This window comes from Bactrocera dorsalis, chromosome 2 (genome assembly GCF_023373825.1).
Source record: "Bactrocera dorsalis isolate Fly_Bdor chromosome 2, ASM2337382v1, whole genome shotgun sequence".
Classification (NCBI taxonomy): Eukaryota; Metazoa; Arthropoda; class Insecta; order Diptera; family Tephritidae; genus Bactrocera; species Bactrocera dorsalis.
This window is the reverse complement of record NC_064304.1, coordinates 99,998,476-100,018,365: the sequence shown is the minus strand read 5'-3', so window position 1 is coordinate 100,018,365 and position 19,890 is coordinate 99,998,476. Positions and strand designations below refer to the sequence as shown.

The window sequence follows — 19,890 nt, the reverse complement described above, 5'->3', positions numbered from 1 at the left end:
TCGCTAAATATTGTATTGCAAAGAACTTCGGCTCTGTACCGATTTGTATTGGTTTATACAACATGAAGCGCCGTCATAAGCATCAGTCAAAGCGGCAATAGTTAGGAAGCAAAATTAACGTTTTCGAAATTATTACAGATTTTAAAAACATATTTGCAATTTTAGATTTCGTCAGCGCGCATAAACACACAAACATGAAGCTGTATAAAGCAGTGTAGTAGTACTTTGTAAACAACTAAACAATTGGCAATATGAATTTCAGAAGCAATGGAATATGCTTTAAAAAAACCTAATTTAGACAGTCCGAATACTGCAACGGTTGAACTTATACAGTACATACCGTAATATCATATATGTAAAAGTACAATGAACACCAACGCGGCACAATCAGCTCTCTGCATTCCAACTCATACGCTCGCATCTCTCAGCATGCTTCCTAAAGTCCAATGCTGTTGCAATGCTCCACTTTAGATGACATCGAACCTGTTGAGTAAGTAGAAGGTAGTTCATGAATTCAAAAAGGCTCTACCCAGAAAAAAGTAGAATAATCATAGACACTTTGTTGACTAGGAAGTAAGAGTGATGTTGTGTGTGTAATCTAAAATTGATCTCCATCTACGGCGTCTATGAAAAAGTATTAAAAGGAACAAACAATTTAATAATACGCTAACCAAAATAAGACTATTTGCTTCGGAAAAAAACCGAGACCCTGAAGATCACCTAAGCCGTTGTCATAGTTTAACATAATCACCAAGAGCGGGAACGTTGGTTATAGCCGAGTTTACAACAACCCGCCAGTCGTTTCTTCTTTTCGCAATGTGGCGCCAACTGAAGATTCCAAGTGTAGTCAGGTCCTTCTCCACCTGGTCTTTCCAACGAAGTGGAGGTCCTCTTCCTCTGCTTCCCCAGACGGGTACTGCGTCGAATACTTTCAGAGCTAAAGTGATTTCATCCATAAGGACGACACAACGTAGCCACGTAGCGACATGACGTAGCCAGCGTAGCCGCTGTCTCCTAATTCGTTGCACTATGTCGTTGTCGTCGTATATCTCGTACAGCTTATCATTCCAAATCTTCCGCAAAACCTTTCTTCCGAAAACTCATATTGCCGACTCATTAACTTTTGTCATTATCTATGCCTCTGCACCATATAGCAGGACGGGGATTATGAGGGACTTGTAGAGTTTGATTTTTCTTCGTTGAGGGAGAACTTTTTTTTTCAATTGGCTTCTCAGTCTGAATTACCACCTGAAACCTCGTTTGGTATCGAACGGCTCGGGTAGGTCCTTTCCGGTCCTGACGGAGCTTTTCGTATTGCTCAACGTCAGTTTACACGGTGCTATTAGTTTTGCGGGGATTCCTACAGGTTATGTGCTATAAATACGGTAAATATGAATCAAAGTATGCAGATCTGAAGTATTCTTGAACTTTCCTGTTTTTTTTTGTTTCATTTCATGTTTATGGTATATGAATGTAAATCGCGGTAATTAAAAAATGTAAGAAGTATTCAAATTTCAATTCTACTGAAAACTTAATACTCATACATGTGTAGATATACATATATGCACGTATATTATTCTGCCAAGATAAGTAATAACTAACAAGAGTATGGTAAGATAAATTTATATATGAAAGTGAGTACATACACATGTACACCCAATATGTATGTATATGTATGTATGTAGCCAGTGATAACTTCAGCGCATATTTGTATAGGCTTATATTAGGACGATCTCGATATCGACAACTTGAGTTCAGATTTTTGAAAAAGTTGTATCTCAAGTCAACAGATTTGCTTCTTAAGCAATAAATTAAGTAATTTTTATAGAAAAAAAATCGCTAAGTCTGCAGTAAAATATTAAGTTCATTGCATAACACAAAAAAAAATTAATTTAGCTTTATAATTTTATGTACCACCATTGACTACTGTTGGAAAAACAGAAACTGTTAACCACACTTATGTCATTTTAACCAAAACTTCAGAACCTCATTTAAAAACACAGCAGCTATAAAAGCATCACCTTTCTGGGCGCGTTGAGTAGTTATTCAAAAAACGGTAACGGTATATTTATTTAAAAATAAAACGTCAACAAGTAACGGCAGTACGATCGCATAAGTGCCGACGGCTTTTGCCGAAAAACTTGTAGATATACAAAAGTGTTAATACATATTATTTATTTAGTGTTTCTATGTAAAGAACTGGATATTTACACAAAGCTAAAGATTAGCAAAAAAATTTTAAAAATATATGACTAAAATAAAAATGAACCTACTGCTAATAGTTCCTCTGCCGATATTTGTATTTGGTGTGCTGTGTGAAGGTACTTACTAGGTACTTCTTCCAAGAAGTTAAACATATACATATACATATAAGTACTTTTCATATGAAAAAAAAGTATTTTGGAAAAAAATTTGTTCGATCGCCGGTAATAATTGCTGACTAGTGAACCATAAAAAAAACTTAAACGATGATCTTTAATGCAAATCTCTCATACACTTCATAAGTAATATTTAAAATGGACTATTTATATTTATTTCAATGATTATCAATAGTATCCAACTGTTTATTTAGTTTAACTTGAAATATCTACGCTAAAATATGGTTGAAGAGACTCAGCGTGTGCCTCCTGTCACGACTTAATGAACTCACAACTATTAAAAACTAGTCTATGTGGCACATCTAGTTTGTAGAAGAATTTCAAGCTATTGATTCTCTTAGCAGGGTTTCTGTACCTAACACATTAATATAGCCAGCATATCATTTCGACATGAACAAATGAAAAAATTCAAGCCAAAACTTTAAAGATTTTCTCCAAAAAAAAAATTATTTTTCTCATTGGCCAGGTAAGAGATTAAATTTCGTATTTGGGCAGGCAAAAGTAAAAATCCAATCATATGAAGCAAAGTCAGCCAGATGTGCGAAAATCCTGATATTAGTTATATAGGGGCTAGACCAAAGTTTCGCTTAAATCCATCTATTTTAGGTACAAACTTACACTGTTATGAGTAAAACATGCTGTCTTATTTTCATGAGGATAACTCAAATATTGGCCACATATTCGGTACGAAGTCACCCGGTTAAAGTTCCAATCAACTATCTAACTGCCGAGCGGCTGTAACTCAAAAACTGCTTCAGATATCGATTTGAAATTTTAGTATGTTATTTTTAAAGGTATAACCCATCGAAATATGAAAAAAAATTGATTTTTTGAAAATTTCACACTATGTGTGCTCCTTAAGAGGTTTAGGAGATATATACATTAGTCTTATTAGACGGCGGAGCCACGCCGACTTAAAAAAAAATCCCTTACTACTGCGGTCCACTGTATCAAATTAAAGTTTAATATCTAAATTAAGTGCTTAGTTATGGAACTTTATATATTTTCGTTTTATGGCGATTTGTGCACGTGGCAGTAGTCCGATAACGCACATCTACGAACTCGTCATTTTTTTTTAAATCACTGAATAGTCCAAATAGATGTTAAGTAAGACGTCCAGGTGAGGGCTTAATAACTCCGGCAATTTTGAAAAATTTAAAAATGTATATATGACATATAGGATCGTGGTCAGTATATATATATATATGTAAATAAGTATTATTTTCTCCGCATAATAGGCCTTGAAACACTTCTTTAATACTTTCAAAAATCATCTTTTCCTCAAGCATACATTAGCAAATATGAACAGATGCTGGAGCTCTTTCCTCAGCCCACGTACGCAGAAAGCAAGGCTTGGCGCAGTGGTCAATATAAAAATTTCGCCGATCATCCTTGTAAACGCACATGTCGTGCCAATGAGTCGATGACATGCTACTATTACTTCGTCGTGCACTACGACGATACCTTTAATCCGAGTTGTGAGCGTTATCTCGATCAACGATTTCGCTTTAAGGTTGGTGGGCGTGAGTATATCGACACGAACGCAGTGCGAGATTTCGAAGGCTTCGACGATTGCAAGTATGCGGATGGCGTGAAGACGGAAGTAATGGTTGTTAACGGGCAATTACCCGGCCAAACAATCGAAGTGTGTCAAGGTGATATGATCGTCGTAGATGTTATCAATAGCATGCATGACATCACCACTATACACTGGCATGGCTTGCATCAGCGGCAGACACCGCATATGGATGGTGTGCCATATATTACGCAGTATCCAATTGAACCGGGCCAAGCATTCCGTTATCGCTTCGAGGTGGATCATGTCGGCACGCATTGGTGGCATAGTCATGTGGGGCATCAACGAGGTTTCGGCATAGCCGGCGCGTTGGTGGTGAGACAACCAAAAGCAGAAGATGTACATGGATCTCTTTACGACTTCGACTTGTCGGAGCACACAATCATGCTGCAGGATTGGATGTACGATCAAGAAGGCTCAGTGCCGCAGAGTATACTAATTGATGGTGTTGGACGGAAAATACCACCAGTAAATGGCAGCAAACCGATCAAAACGACACCAACCCTCTACTCCACATATTCCGTTGTACGCGGCGGCAGATATCGCTTCCGTATAGTCTTTAACGGTAAACGGAAATTAATTATTCCATTTTTTTATTATTTTATGTCAAAGTTGCTTCATTTACTATTACTCTTCGCAGGTGTAGCCAATTGCCCGATAAGCATAAGCATCGATAATCATGAACTGATCGTCATTGCCAGTGACGGTAATGACATTGTACCCGTAAAGGTGAGCAAGATCACATTGCATGGTGGCGAACGTTTCGATTTTGTTCTGCACGCAAACCAAGCCGTCGAAAACTATTGGATACGCGTTAAAGGCTACAACTTCTGCAAAATTAATAGGCTACATCAGGAGGCAGTATTACACTACGAGGGTGCTAAACAACGTGCGCTACCAAAAGCGAAGGTGTTTTATTTATACGAACCGACAGGCAAGGAACTTAATACCGTCGATAAGCCACCCAACAATGATGAAAATCTTATCACAATTGTCGACTTGAAAGCATTGGAGAAACGCTCGGTACCAGCGGCCGTGCCACAACGCATCTTCTACACCAGCATGACCGTGCGCACCAAAAATCAGTACCTCTTTCAGATGGACGATATCACTTTCACAATGCCTTCACGTGTCTCTCTGCTGCAGACACGTAACCTAGGTATTGGTCAATTCCTCTGCAACAAAACCCAGCAAGCTGCAATGGGCTTGAATTGTCGCAGTCGTCATTGCAAATGTGCGAATGTGATCGAGGTGCCGGCGTTTAATGATGTCGAATTCGTGATTTCAAGCACAACCGAAACGGCGCATCCCATTCACTTGCATGGCTACACATTTCGTGTGGTTGGCATTGGCGTGCTCGGAGCTGATCGCATTCAAAATGTTAGTAAAGCAATAATTTCTTGATTTCCACCACATTCATATATGTATGTACATACACATGTATTTGTTAACATTCCAGATCGAAGAAATTGATCGTCGCACTCCCTTGCCGCGTCGGGAGCGAGGCGCACCACTGAAGGACACTGTGCAAGTGCCAGCCTACGGTTATACAATACTTCGTTTCTATACGGACAGCCCCGGTTATTGGATCCTGCATTGTCACATATCCACGCACTCGGAGATCGGTATGGCCGCGGTATTGCGCGTGGGTGTACACAAAGAAATGAAGACGTGTCCGGTGAGCAACTGTGGGCTCTGCAATTCCGTGCTCTGAGCAGAAGATGAGGAGTGCCTCCAGTATTATTTTTTTATATTAAACGAAAAGGATCACATACACATGTACATACATATTTATATAGAATATTTTAATAATTAAAGAGCATTATTATACGTTTTTAACGTTGTCACAAATTATTTTATTGCCGTAACGGCTATGCCGAAACTGAGTGATATGGGCGTGATTATATAATATTAAAACATATTTGAAGATTGGATTTGGACAGGTTCAAATAGTCATCATAATGCGCTGTTCCGACAGGACAGAAGTCGTAGGTCGAGCTCGTGTCAACCAGTTCAACTCCCGGCATCAGTAAAATCATATAAATACCGAAATCTTTTGTTTTTAAGCACATCAATGGACCAAAGCCTACATGGAGCCCATTTTGTAATGTTCCTAAGTTTAGGATTTCACTCTAAGAACCATATAATTTAACTCGTTGATATAAATAGATTGGAAGCCTTTCTCTGGCAATCAAAACTTACATCCCAAGTTCATACGCACGTGGCTACAGAACGCTATTCGTCAAATGGCTCGGAAAATGCGCTCGACTCGGCTTTATGCGTAACGATTTCATTAGAAATATACTTTATAATTTATCGTTGGTGGATAAAGAATTGCAATCACACAAAGCTATTGACGTCAGAACAATGCTCTTTGACCCTTTATAAAAGTATGTGTCCCTATGTCTTCCACCAGTCAAATCAAAAATGTACACTCTTAAACATATAACACATATATGTAATTATATGAAGCAAAAAATATAATGTAGCTTCATAAATTTTGTACACACAAAGATTTGTTTATTTAAATTACAAAGAGGGCTTCACAAAAAACGAGTACAAATTATGATATTAAAACATAATCCTTTAACTAAAAATAATACGATGCTCTAACAGTATTATCAGCATTTTTTGTATATATAGTATGTTTGTATAATTAAAATAGTTAATTCACGGCATCCCCATCTGCAACTTCCATTTACAAATCGATACCTTCTTGGGCAGCTAAAATTGCCTTGATTTTCATAAGTAGTTCTTTTTTCACTGCATCGGGAACAGAGGCACGAGCGCGTGGTGTAACGTCCGCAATCAATTGTTCCACTTTTATATTGTTGCCTTTCTCCTTGATGATATTACGACACATCAGACGTACCTCATCACGCCAACCACACTCAGCCAAACGATTACAAAGCAAATCTTTTAACCTAGTACAATAAATACATTAACTCAATTTCATTTTTATTCTCCCTAAAAATGTACCGGTAACAGCAGAGATTAATACAAATTTCAAGAATTATGTGCGTTTGTACTTACTTGGAACGATCACCACTGAGAATGGTAGCCTGGTCTACAGTTTTTGTTAATGTCATAATAGTTGGTAAATTCTGTATGAAATTGATGAGTTCCGAAAATATTGCAAATGATAACTGTTTATATTATCTTAAAAATAATTTGCTTTCACTTTGATTTTGATTCTTGCAAATTGTTTTATGCCGTAGTCCGGGTTTGTTTACAACACAGAATAATTGACAAGACGACGAAAACGTGCACAAAACAAAAATATCGATAAGTCTTTTAAAAAGCACATAGTTGTAGTGGATTTAGGGATTTAGCGAAAAATTTAAACTTTTGAGGTATTCGCATATTATGATGAAAATTTTAGTTTATTTCTCGAAGAATTTATCCAATTACCGTATAATAAAAAAATATTTCATCGTCTAAAATAGTAAATTACGTGAAAAAAATAAAATAAAAATGTCGAAACTCCGGTAGCAACTTCTGTGGGTAAGGCAGTTCATTCAATGCTGAATTTTAAGGCATTTGGAATAGCTATGTTCCCGACATGAAGCAAATTAAAATTGACTAAATTTTATGAGAACTCATCCAAGTATCGTTAAATTAAAGCGAAAATTCGGGGAATTACTATATTTCTTAATTATATATATTTTTATTCTCACAAACTTTTAATGGCCGAAATTTCACAGTACATATAGATCTCCAATAGGGATGATACGATTTCTAAGTGTAGTTTCGAACATTTTAAATATGTCTGGATATACGAAAATTGGGTTAATTTCATGCTGCAAAAGAAGTTATGGAAGCTAAATGATGTTATATTCACAACTTAATTGTACCAATTATACTACACATTAAATAAAAAAGATTTAAATTTCCTTAACAATTAGTGTGTTTTTGTTTATCACTACTATTGTGAACCCCTGTATTTGAAATGAAAAAAGAAACCGGAAATAGCTGATTTATTGATAACTGTTTTCAAATCTGCACAAAATGAAAGGGTTCTCATTAGAAAATCTTAAATTCTTCCAAAATTTCCTGGTGATACTCTGCGTATCTTCCATATTAGACTTAAGCATGTACTTACATATGTACCAATGCGACGATCACCAAATTTAGCTTTACGTTTAATGCTTAGAACCAGGTATAATTTGCAAATTGAGTTTCGGCATTCATTCAAATGAACATATGTTGCTAATTTGCCACCAAAACAGCACTCATACATGAAAACAGTAACACATATACATATACATACATAGTAGATACACGATATAAACTTAACCATAAGACGATAAACATTGAATTTGCAGAAATGAGTAGCTGTATCCGCTCACACAGCATGTCTCAGAGCCGGCCTCCGCAGTGGCCATACTTGGAAAGCTTTTCAGAAACTAGTATTTTATGTACATATGTATAAGTATGTATAATTTATTTGTATGACGTTACTTTTGTTTTTTTGTGTCTTTGACTTAAAATGGTAGAGAATTTTTTCTTGCATCACTGGCCAGTTGTTGCGGTTTTGCAGCTCTCACCCAATATTCTCCAACATTTTTAGCCGCTTCTAAGTATATACATGTGTACATACATATGTATGTATGTATGTATGTACATATATGAATGTTTTCACAAACATTTAGGTTGATCTATTTTCGCTGACGTCGCCATCTTAATAAATCTATTTTGAAAGATGGAGATGTAAGCTGTATTTTAGACTCGTCCAAAATGGAAATGCTTGAGAGTACGCTATGCAGCCAACTAACTGCACATGTCTGTATGTCTATGTATTTAATTGTATGTATGCATGTATGTGTGCATCTACCTATCACGACTTCTACTCGTTGAAGTAGAAACAAACCAAAAATTTAATAAGTTAATGAACGAAAGGGGCAGATGTTCGCTTTTAACGAAATTTCTAAATTGTTAAATGACTTTTTTGCTGAAATACCGTTAGAAAGTAAAACAGCTGTTTACAAATTTTCGAAAGAACTCAGTTAAGCAAGTAAATTTAGTAATAATAGTATTATATTAGTACTAATATGATAGTATGAGTACATGTACATACATAAGTATGTATGTACATATATGCGTTTGTAGATATGCACCACTTTCTATTAAATGGCGTACACTTTCATTCTAAAAAAATGTATAAACTTTATTAATTGATAAAACCGTGGAAAACACCGCAAATATTTAGATAAAAATATACATATGTATGTACATATATAGACGTACCTACAAATGCATATTTGCGGCGTTTACGATTCGTTAAAATTTATATTCAAATAAACAAATCTCGTATTAGTTCCAGATGTTCGGTCCTTTACTACCGGAATAATCACTTTCAACATCCGGCTTTCTTTGTTGTGGTTAGCAGCTATCCAAAGGCGGAAATATCATTATGTAGGGTACCTGGTATGACGTGGTCCTAATTGTTATCGGTATTTAGACATAAGTATTAAGGAGCGAAATGGAACCATTTGCTTTCAATTGCATGTCCCTTCGCTGGACTTTAATACAGGATAATGAACCTAGGCACACAGCGAAGGTCATAAAGGATTGGCTTAATGTTTTGGATTGGCCAACGCAAAGCCCTGACCTTAATGCAATAGAAAATTTATAGAATGATGTTAAACTTAAAATTCCTGCAAGCAATTGCCGAAATTTTGAGGATTTATGGGAAAGTATTAAGGCAGTTTGGTACTTCCTCTCAAAGAAGAGATGTGAGAAGCTTGTAGAAAGCATAGTACGTAGATATAAGGCTGTAATTGGAAATCGGGGATATAGAACCTAGTATTAGAAACGTAAGTGTACCAAATTTTTGATTAATTTTTATTAGTTTCACATGATTTTTGCACGTTTTGTAAATTATGCTTTTTGAATATTCAATACTAATTATTTGTGACTTACATTGTATGTAAGTGCATACCCCCAAACCTCACTCAACACATTTGCAATGAATGCGGAAAAAGTATTGATTTTTTAGAGGGCAAACACTGCGTTGGAACGTTTGAAAAAGAAAGGATAATGCGGCAAACAGAGAGCCCAATGAGTCATCCTGATATGTACATAGTATGTATGTAAATATAACGGCCGGCTACCTAGCGACGACACTGCAGGGTATATGTGAAAACTTATATGTTCATATGCATGTACATGGAATCAACACATACTTATGTATGCATATTCTTACAACTATATTCCACAAAGCGAATAAGGGTGTATTTCATAGATACATACGTGCCCATGTACGTTTGTTGTACAAATCGTTACCTACTTTAATAACCTCGCCCGGCGTATGACAAAAAAAGTGGAAATAGTACCTATATATGTATGTATGTATGTAGTTATATACTACACACCTTTGCAGCTGGCGATAAATTACTATTTTCACCCAATTATATGTACATATGTAATTGCGAAAGCCCACACTATTTTTTTTGTACATATTTACATATGTATGTATATAGGAATATAAAATAATAAGAAAATAATAACTTTTAAGCTCAACAACAAAATGACTTATTTGGAAATCTACATTTCTCAGCTCAGCCAACGCTTTGATGATGATGTCATGTGCGCATAAATACTTCACGTTGGTGTTGTTATAAACATGCGATGTAGTCACCAATGACGACGTTTGCAGCGCTGCTTTCAATTTAACGAAAATAAAAAAACAATCCAACATACTTAGATACTTGATATATGAGTACATATTACTATTATGTACATACATACATATATGCACAATCTCCAAAAGTGTTTTGATCGCCGATGTAAAAACTTTTTGGGAAAAGCACTGCAATTGAAATTCCCTAATTGAACGGCTATGGCCAGCAGGGGACTAATTACAGAAATTTATTTTTGAACCATAATGAGATCGCTGATAATTACATTATGACGTTGCAATGCAATGGGCTTGAGCATTAATGTAATAGCAAAGCAAAACGTTAATGACTACCTAGAAAGCAGCTAAATGTGCCGGCGTAGAAAGCGTGAAATGCATAGAGACCTACAAAGCACAACGCTATAAATATCTAGCAGTTCGAGTGCAATGAACTTAGGCGCTAGGAAAAAACTAGAAGACTGGAATGTGTGCATCTCGTCTTTTAAATTTTCTAACAGACATCTAATTATAATACTAACATCTATTTTCCCCTCCCATGTGAATTGAAATACATATTTTTGAACTTCAAATGCAATTTTCATTTAATTTACTCTTCTTTTTAGTATTCTTGTGCATGTTTCTTTTTCAATGTTCAATTTTTTTTATATTATAATCGTCAAAAATTATTCGTTTTACTCCTTGATTCGAACATCAGTTTTGTTCAACTTAAACAAAATAAATTTTCAGCAATGGGTATGCTTCTTTCAATACGCTCTTCATTCCGTTGTTTAATATTCTTCAGCACCTTCACCTTCACCGTCACCAGAGTCCATACCGACTTCCTCGTAATCCTTCTCGAGGGCAGCCAAATCCTCACGAGCTTCGGAGAATTCACCTTCTTCCATACCCTCACCGACATACCAGTGCACGAAAGCACGCTTGGCATACATCAAATCGAATTTGTGATCCAAACGAGCCCAGGCCTCGGCAATGGCTGTGGTGTTGGACAACATGCAGACAGCGCGCTGCACCTTAGCCAAATCGCCACCAGGCACCACAGTAGGTGGCTGGTAGTTAATACCGACCTTGAAACCAGTGGGACACCAATCCACGAACTGGATGGTGCGCTTGGTCTTGATGGTAGCAATGGCGGCATTGACATCCTTGGGCACAACATCACCACGGTACAACATACAACAGGCCATGTATTTGCCGTGACGTGGGTCACATTTCACCATCTGGTTGGCTGGTTCGAAGCAAGCGTTGGTGATCTCAGCAACAGACAATTGCTCGTGGTAGGCCTTCTCAGCAGAGATTACAGGAGCATAGGTAACCAGTGGGAAGTGAATACGTGGGTAGGGCACCAAGTTAGTCTGGAATTCAGTCAAATCCACATTGAGGGCACCATCGAAACGCAACGAAGCGGTGATAGATGACACAATTTGGCCAATCAAACGATTCAAGTTAGTGTAGGTAGGACGTTCAATATCCAAGTTACGACGGCAAATATCGTAGATAGCTTCGTTATCAACCATGAATGCGCAGTCCGAATGCTCCAGTGTTGTGTGGGTGGTCAAAATCGAGTTATATGGTTCGACTACAGCAGTCGACACCTGAGGGGCTGGGTAGATGGCGAATTCCAATTTCGATTTCTTTCCATAATCGACGGAGAGACGTTCCATCAAAAGGGAAGTGAAACCGGAACCGGTACCACCACCGAAGGAATGGAAGATAAGGAAACCTTGCAGACCAGTACATTGATCGGCCAATTTGCGGATGCGATCCAAAACCAAATCGACGATTTCCTTACCAATGGTGTAGTGACCACGGGCATAGTTGTTGGCAGCGTCTTCCTTACCAGTGATCAACTGTTCAGGGTGGAACAATTGACGGTAGGTACCAGTGCGGACTTCATCAACTACAGTGGGTTCCAAATCAACGAACACGGCGCGGGGAACATGTTTGCCGGCTCCAGTTTCGCTGAAGAAGGTATTGAATGAATCATCACCACCGCCGACAGTCTTATCAGAAGGCATCTGGCCATCAGGCTGGATACCGTGCTCCAAGCAGTACAATTCCCAGCAGGCGTTACCAATCTGGACACCAGCTTGACCGACATGGATGGAAATACATTCACGCTGTTGAAATATAAAGAGAAAGGAAATATTTCTTAGTTATCGTAATTGGACCAAATTTAGCAAGTCAGTGGAGAAAGCATATTTGAGTACAGGTGAAAATTTTTTTTGAAATGAAATAATCTTTTAGTAGTTTACGATAAAATAACAATCCTCAGATTCTAAAAATAATTATATTCTCTATGAATTGGTGCTTATTTTCTTCCGGAAAAAAGAGTTCGGCTGTACATATTATCTTCAAGAAATGACGTAGCTCAGCGGCGCCGCAGTCAGCGTCAACGTCTTCTGCATTGGGTGCGGTCACCGGCTCACAGTATACAGATATTACAGATTTCTCCGTTGAAGAAAATCTAGTTTTAATTTTCGTTTCAAGTTTTTCTTTCATACTACTTAATAGTTTGCAAACCAAATTTTTTTAAAAATATATTTACTTTTCTAGATTTTTGCTAACGTCATCAAATCACGTTTTCTCTCTTGCCGTAATCACTACACTTTTCATTAATTTTCACCAATACTCCACATCCTTTTCTTTCAATTCGCCACGAACTTATACAATTTTAATTAAATCTTTGCAGATTATTATTTAACTTACCATTTTGAGTTTTTAGTTTTTAATAATACACACAAGAAATCACAAAGAGATTGGACAATCTAAGTTATCGACGTTCGGAGTAGCCGGTTATGAAGCTTACCAAACTGATATCGAATGAGTCAAAAATTTTCCTGCAACTTCTATTTATACGCTCAACAAAACGATGACGACGCCTACTATGCGTCGTTTTTCTCGGCCGACATTTTCGTTCAGTGCCATTATTTCGTTAGGTTTATTCGTAGAGGTTGGTATTGAAGCTTTGTTTATTTCTACTTTGGATGTGTTTCATGCATTTATTGATTTTTACCCAAAATGCTTTCGGTAAATAAATTCCAGATGGTTTAATTTATATAGTAATTAAGTCTATTGAAAACTAAAAATAATTTAAATACACTGATTATGTAAAGTTCTGGGATAAAATTCTAATAGTAATGAATAAGTTTACGCCTACGTACAGTTAGAATGGCCTACGTGGGTATTGTTCAATCGGCACCTTAAAGGCGGAGTTTTCACGAAGCAAAGAGGGGCTTAACGTTATATAATAAAATCCTATAAGCTTAAAATGTTGGTAAAATAGAGCTCGGAAAGCTTTTGAAGTTGTCGTTATTTAAAATATACGCATATATAAGGGATCGAAACCAAAATTAGAATCAAATGTTTGTTTAAAGTTAGCAGTTGTTTTTGACAGAACTTTCAACGAATTATCTGTCAAACATATGTGTATCATACATGAAGCAAAACTTTAACTCAACTTTGTATATTTCCACTTATTATTCACAAAACAAAAGAGAATAAAAAAAAAATGGCCTAATGTACTCACTTCTTCCCTCAAGGGTTAATCACCGGAAATAAACTTTCTTTACCATCTGAATATATATTTTGGTATATTGAGTGCATTAAAAACACATTTTTAACCAAAATAACTGTAAAATTCTATTTTATAATCAATATTAAAATATTTTCTATAAAAATGTTTTCCTCAATTTATCTGCTAAAACGTTTTACATATACCATTTAAAAAACAGAAAATAAAAAACTGTAAACTTAAATAAAAAAGTAATAATTTCTCTTTTTATTAGAAGCTTTCTATACTTTCAATATGCTTAAATTCATTACTTTTAATTTTTTTTTAAAGAAAACTTTTTTTCGTGCAATACATTCCTGTTGTACAAAATTTATCGATAACTTTTACGTTTACCTGATGATAATGCAGTTCTATTTGACTGCAATGCGGCTGGTAAAGCGGTGCGTCTTTCTTTCTGTTTGACCACGTTCCGTGCGAGACGTTTTTAATACAAAATGAGCCTTAATATCTCGAAAAAACGCAAGGTAACCAAAAGAAAATGATTTTATAGATATTATTACGTTGAACTTTTCTTCATGCTATTCAGTGATGGGTAAAGTAACGTTAAAATTATAATTGGTGTTAATATGAAAAAATTTCTTGAAAACTAACCTCAAAGTGCAAACGTCAACTGGGTGGCTCCTATTGTAAGCGAGCGCTTTAAGCATATCTTTTAATTATTTTCATATAAATGATGAATTACAGTGGTTTATTGAATATTAATTTTGTTGTTTACTTTTGTAGTTCGTTGCCGATGGCATGTTCAAGGCTGAATTGAACGAGTTCTTGACTCGTGAACTCGCCGAGGATGGTTACTCTGGAGTTGAGGTCCGCGTTACCCCTGCCCGCACTGAAATCATCATCATGGCCACCAAAACACAACAAGTGTTGGGTGAGAAGGGTCGTCGCATTCGTGAGTTGACTGCTATGGTACAAAAGCGTTTCAATTTCGAGCCTGGTCGTATCGAATTGTACGCCGAGAAAGTGGCCACTCGTGGTCTGTGCGCTATTGCACAGGCTGAGTCTTTGCGTTATAAGTTGACCGGAGGTTTGGCGGTGCGTCGTGCCTGTTACGGTGTATTGCGTTTCATTATGGAATCCGGTGCTAAAGGCTGTGAAGTCGTTGTATCCGGCAAATTGCGCGGTCAACGTGCCAAGTCAATGAAATTCGTTGACGGTCTGATGATCCACTCTGGTGATCCATGCAACGATTACGTTGAAACAGCTACCCGTCACGTCTTGTTGCGTCAAGGTGTTTTGGGTATTAAGGTGAAAATTATGTTGCCCTACGATCCCAAGAACAAGATCGGCCCCAAGAAGCCACTGCCCGACAATGTTTCGGTTGTGGAGCCAAAAGAAGAGAAGATTTACGAAACCCCTGAGACAGAATACAAAATCCCACCACCCAAGCCATTGGAGGAATTGGTGGAAGTACCAAAAGTTTTGTAAATTTTTAATTTAAAAGATATGCTTTTATATAGAAAGTAAATGTGTGAAAAAAATAAATGAAAAAAATCAACTTTGCCATTTTCAGTTGGGGGAAATAGATCGGTTAGGATATACATAAGTGTTTGTAAACTAAATTGTAATTTTACTGTAATATACTGTTTTTCAAACAGCAAATGCTAAGAAATCGCTTTGTTAAGAAACATTTCATTGCCCTTTAGTAAGTTTGTGTTTAGCGAGAATTTAGTAAGTTAGAAATCAGCTGGCGGTTTTGAAGCAGCCCGTTCCCAAATGCAAAACAAATGTTGACTGTAACAACAATAATATAACACAATTTCATTACCATTTTTTATATGTTAATTAATTTCACTTTATTAATGCTTTTTGATGGAACTTGTTTGAACATGCAGAACACATTAAATAGTTTTTCATGGAACGCTTAATAATATTATATATGTATATGTATGTATATATAATACTTTGTAATCATCAATAAATTTATAATAGTTTAATATTACACATTTAAACCATTACGCATACAAACGCATTTGTATTTGTATATTATGCAGGTGTTATATACATATGTATGTGTAAATATTTTAGGTATATAAAACTGTATTTGCAGCGGGAAGAGCAATGCGCTCAATTTGGTGTTATTAAGGTAATCCATATTTTGTAGGAGATATACATATGTACATACATACTGTACTGTTATATATATGTACACATATGTATGTGTATGTATATTTTAAAAGCTATATGCAATTGAGTGTTTGAATTGTAAAAAGGACTGTGTGGCCCGTTAGTATTTATTACTATTAGCGTGCATGTGTGTTCATGTTTATGCATGTAATCAATTTGTGTGTTCTTTGTATGTTTTATGCGCTTATGTTATACTATGTGTATATGTATGCATTCGTTTGTGTCTATGTAAGCATACAGGTAGTTAAATACATAAATATATATTAATAAATGCATAGTAGTTCATTTCCGCTGCATAGTTTAGTCTTTAACAATTCATAGCTGTTTAAATTAATCATTTTTACTTATGCAAATACCGAAAGTCTTACGTGTATGTACAATGTATGTTTCTGCCCGTATTTAACATTTCTTTGATAGTTACTTTGTTAATAATATTTTTCAAGTAGATTGTACAAATTGTTGAATTGTAAATGTTAGAGAATTTAGAGGTACCACAATGAATGCCATTAAACACTTACCAACGATAAAAGCCGAAATCATTATAGCTAAAGCGTATGTACATAAGTAGTGCAACATTAGGGTGTGCGTTATTGCTCAAGTTGATTATTTTCTTGCAAAGGACCGCTGAAGTTTCAGGCTTTGCGGTCAAAACAGGATGCAACGCAAACAAACGCGCCTAAATCTTACTTTTCTCTGATATACTTATTTTTCATCTCGGTTTTTTTTTTGATAATTTGCAATAAATTTTTTTTATCTCCAAAACAAATAAATCTACAAATTTGAAAAATCGATATTCCAATAAAAGATATTTCGCTGTACAAAAATATTTCACAAAAACATTAACTTAAAAAGCATTGAAACGCACGGTATTCATATAGTACACCATGGCGTATGAGCAACACAGAATGTGGGAGCTAACATCACTTGCATGACAATTCAGATCATTTGCTTTGTAATTTTCACTCCATATATCTTAAATATGAATATTTTTACCAAAATCCAGTAAGGAAGAGCTAAGTTCGGGGGGAACCGAAATTTTTTCTTAAATACTTTAAGGTGCAAAATGTCAACCAGGAGATCGGAATCCAAGCAATTAAAAATAATAAGACCTTTTTTGCAAAGCGGAAATTTTCTTTAAATATAATTTTTATAAATTTTTAGAATTATTTGTGTTTGAGATAATAAAGTTAAGGCCAAATATCCTATGTTATATAGCACACACGAGAAAAAAATGATTTAAGCTCGCCTTAAATTGAAAATAAAGAGGTTGTTTACGCTGAAACCGTTTTTTAGTGCAAAAACTGCAACTTTAGTGGACTTTCACAAAAAAAATCAACTTGGGAAATATTAAGTAACCTACCATAACATATACCCTAAATACTCATATTGTATGTACATATATTTATAAATAAGAGTTTTGAAAGAGTCAAATAATTTAGTTGCAACGATTTGCTTTAATACATTCAAATGCACATATTTATTATATGTGGATGTGTATGTTTAGTGTTTACCAATATTTATGCGATTTTTATACATTTTTTATTTATTTATTTAAACATTAACAAGCGCGTAACAATTTTGAAATCATATATATCACTGATAACTAAGCTGCTGCAACGCCTTCGAAAGCTCTTGCAACGCAGCTGTTTTGATTTAGATTTTCGAATTTATGATAAGTATAGTAGACTAGGGTAGATATTTTTTGAAAAAAAATAATATAACAAATATGCAGCAAAAAAAAATTTTACAGCCCATCTGGTAAGGTAAGGAAAGGAGCGTGGTTGAAATTCTAAGGGCTAAAAACGGCTTATCTCGATTACCGGTTAAACTACAAGTCTTATAGAAAAAAATTTTATGGCAATGTTGTAGGTAATGAAAATAACTATTTTTTTCCACATAACCTCAAAATTTAAGTGAAAGATTCACATAACCGAGTTTTGTATTTTTTATTTTTAACGTGTTAACAAAAATTTATTTTCTCACACTGATTTTTTACATTTAAAATATTTATATTTTTTCCTGATATTGACCAAGTATTGTAAAGAAACCGTCATTTTCAGAAGCGGAAGTTCCATTGCCCAGTAGTGAAGAAGTTTGAAAAGCATCAGCTTCTTTGCAGAATATGGTCTTTAGGCCTGGAAAATCAACAACTGACCAGATATTTACCAAGTCTTAAAAAAACCGTGAAAAGAGGATCGATACACACCACCTCTTTTCCTTGATTTTAAAGCTGCTTTTGACAGCACAAAAAGGAAATGCCTTTATGCCGATATGTCTGAATTTGGTATTCTATCCTAATATGGCCATGTAAACATCGGAAAGGACCTCTCCGAACCGAAAATTAAGAGACAGCGGCTGCGCTGGCTAAGTCATGCCGTCCGAATGTATGAAAACGCTCCAGCTCTGAAAGTATTCGAAGCACTACCCGTCGGGGGAAGCAGAGGAAGAGGAAGACCTCCACTCCGAAAGTAGAGATTAGGTGGAGAAGGACCTGGCTGCACTTGGTATCTGAATATGCGCCAAATTGCTTAAAAAATAAATGATTGGTGCGCTGTTGTTAACTCGGCTATAACCCCGTAAGCGGTGTCTACGCTATTAAAGAAGAAGAAAGCCGTTTTTTACCCTTAAAAATCCTGCCACGTCCCTCACATTCCTTTTCCCGACCTCAGTTCGCCGTAAAATATTTTTCTCTTATTATTTGTTATTTAATCTTTCGTTTGCGTTGCGTTTCATCCAACTATGGATTTCTTTCTTTTTTTCACTTGTCTAAAGATAACATTTATTATTTCGTTTGACACAAATATTTTGTATGTTTCTTAAGAAATAATAGAAATTTTCTCAATATTTTGCCACTACAGATGTGTACATACATACATATATTTATAATATACACCAACACGGGAGTATATACTTATGTATGCACATAAAATCTTAGTTTAAATAAAAAAATTTATTATCAAGTCTTTTTTGCTATAAAAAAATTGCTAATATTAAGATACGTATGATTTTCGTTTGCATTTCGCATTTGCACTACCTTACTTAACATAATCGACACGTTTACGTCTACATATATGCATTTTGAGTTTTTTTATATTTTTTTAATTTACTGACTTTATAAAGTATTATATGAATTGCACTTGAAAAACAAACCCCAAAAAATCACTTGACTTTCCAAAAATATTTTAATTTAGTGAAAGCAAAGAAAGGTTTAAAATTGTTTGGGTTTCGCCACAGTTCAACTAAGGGGTTATAATAGTTAAAATAAAAAAAAATCAAATTTTTTTATTTTATTTTCTTAATATACATATATTTAAGAATACACAGAGAAAATTTCATATTGTTCCGAAGAATCTTTTCGAAGTTACACGAAAATTTTAAAAGAGTGCTTAGAAGTACAAGGCCAACCTTTAAACGCGTTTTTCTCAAAATAGTGTTTTCAAAGTCGGTGAGCAACATTGCACGAAAATGGCTAAACCGATTAGTCTCAAATATAATTTCAGCAATTAAGCGAAGATTTTTTCCCACCGATAAATATTTTTTTTTGTAAACAATTTTGTTCCAGTCTGGTCGAACGATTGATTCTACATTTTACTGACTG

The 19,890-nt window shown here is 35.4% G+C and overlaps 4 protein-coding genes across 4 annotated transcripts; 2 read left to right on the top strand and 2 right to left on the bottom strand.

The window, feature by feature from the left end:
• Positions 1–1,892: 1,892 nt before the first annotated feature.
• On the top strand, positions 1,893–5,796 carry LOC125775253 (uncharacterized). Its single transcript, XM_011212812.3, has 4 exons — positions 1,893–2,321; positions 3,665–4,519; positions 4,595–5,334; positions 5,414–5,796. The coding sequence occupies exons 1-4, from the start codon at positions 2,249–2,251 to the stop codon at positions 5,666–5,668; spliced, it is 1,923 nt and encodes a 640-aa protein (XP_011211114.2). The 5' UTR covers positions 1,893–2,248; the 3' UTR covers positions 5,669–5,796.
• Positions 5,797–6,448: 652 nt separating this feature from the next.
• Positions 6,449–7,208, bottom strand: LOC105231496 (enhancer of yellow 2 transcription factor). Its single transcript, XM_011212813.4, has 2 exons — positions 6,988–7,208; positions 6,449–6,878 (listed from the first exon to the last, which is right to left on the bottom strand). The coding sequence occupies exons 1-2, from the start codon at positions 7,041–7,043 to the stop codon at positions 6,653–6,655; spliced, it is 282 nt and encodes a 93-aa protein (XP_011211115.1). The 5' UTR covers positions 7,044–7,208; the 3' UTR covers positions 6,449–6,652.
• Positions 7,209–11,148: 3,940 nt separating this feature from the next.
• On the bottom strand, positions 11,149–13,461 carry LOC105231497 (tubulin alpha-1 chain). Its single transcript, XM_011212814.3, has 2 exons — positions 13,301–13,461; positions 11,149–12,711 (listed from the first exon to the last, which is right to left on the bottom strand). Exons 1-2 carry the CDS (start codon positions 13,301–13,303, stop codon positions 11,362–11,364), a joined length of 1,353 nt encoding a protein of 450 aa, XP_011211116.1. The 5' UTR covers positions 13,304–13,461; the 3' UTR covers positions 11,149–11,361.
• Positions 13,462–14,483: 1,022 nt separating this feature from the next.
• On the top strand, positions 14,484–15,663 carry LOC105231498 (40S ribosomal protein S3). The gene is made up of 2 exons (XM_011212815.4): positions 14,484–14,629; positions 14,889–15,663. Exons 1-2 carry the CDS (start codon positions 14,600–14,602, stop codon positions 15,591–15,593), a joined length of 735 nt encoding a protein of 244 aa, XP_011211117.1. The 5' UTR covers positions 14,484–14,599; the 3' UTR covers positions 15,594–15,663.
• The last annotated feature ends 4,227 nt before the right edge of the window (positions 15,664–19,890 follow it).

Coding starts and splice junctions, on each gene's coding strand:
- LOC105231498 (XM_011212815.4), top strand. CDS start 14,600: ATGAGCCTTAATATCTCGAAAAAACGCAAG. Junction 14,630..14,888: donor ATATCTCGAAAAAACGCAAG/GTAACCAAAAGA, acceptor TTACTTTTGTAG/TTCGTTGCCGATGGCATGTT.
- LOC125775253 (XM_011212812.3), top strand. CDS start 2,249: ATGACTAAAATAAAAATGAACCTACTGCTAATAGTTCCTCTGCCGATA. Junction 2,322..3,664: donor ATTTGGTGTGCTGTGTGAAG/GTACTTACTAGG, acceptor CTTTTCCTCAAG/CATACATTAGCAAATATGAA. Junction 5,335..5,413: donor GAGCTGATCGCATTCAAAAT/GTTAGTAAAGCA, acceptor TTAACATTCCAG/ATCGAAGAAATTGATCGTCG.
- LOC105231496 (XM_011212813.4), bottom strand. CDS start 7,043: ATGACATTAACAAAAACTGTAGACCAGGCTACCATTCTCAGTGGTGAT. Junction 6,879..6,987: donor CTCAGTGGTGATCGTTCCAA/GTAAGTACAAAC, acceptor TTATTGTACTAG/GTTAAAAGATTTGCTTTGTA.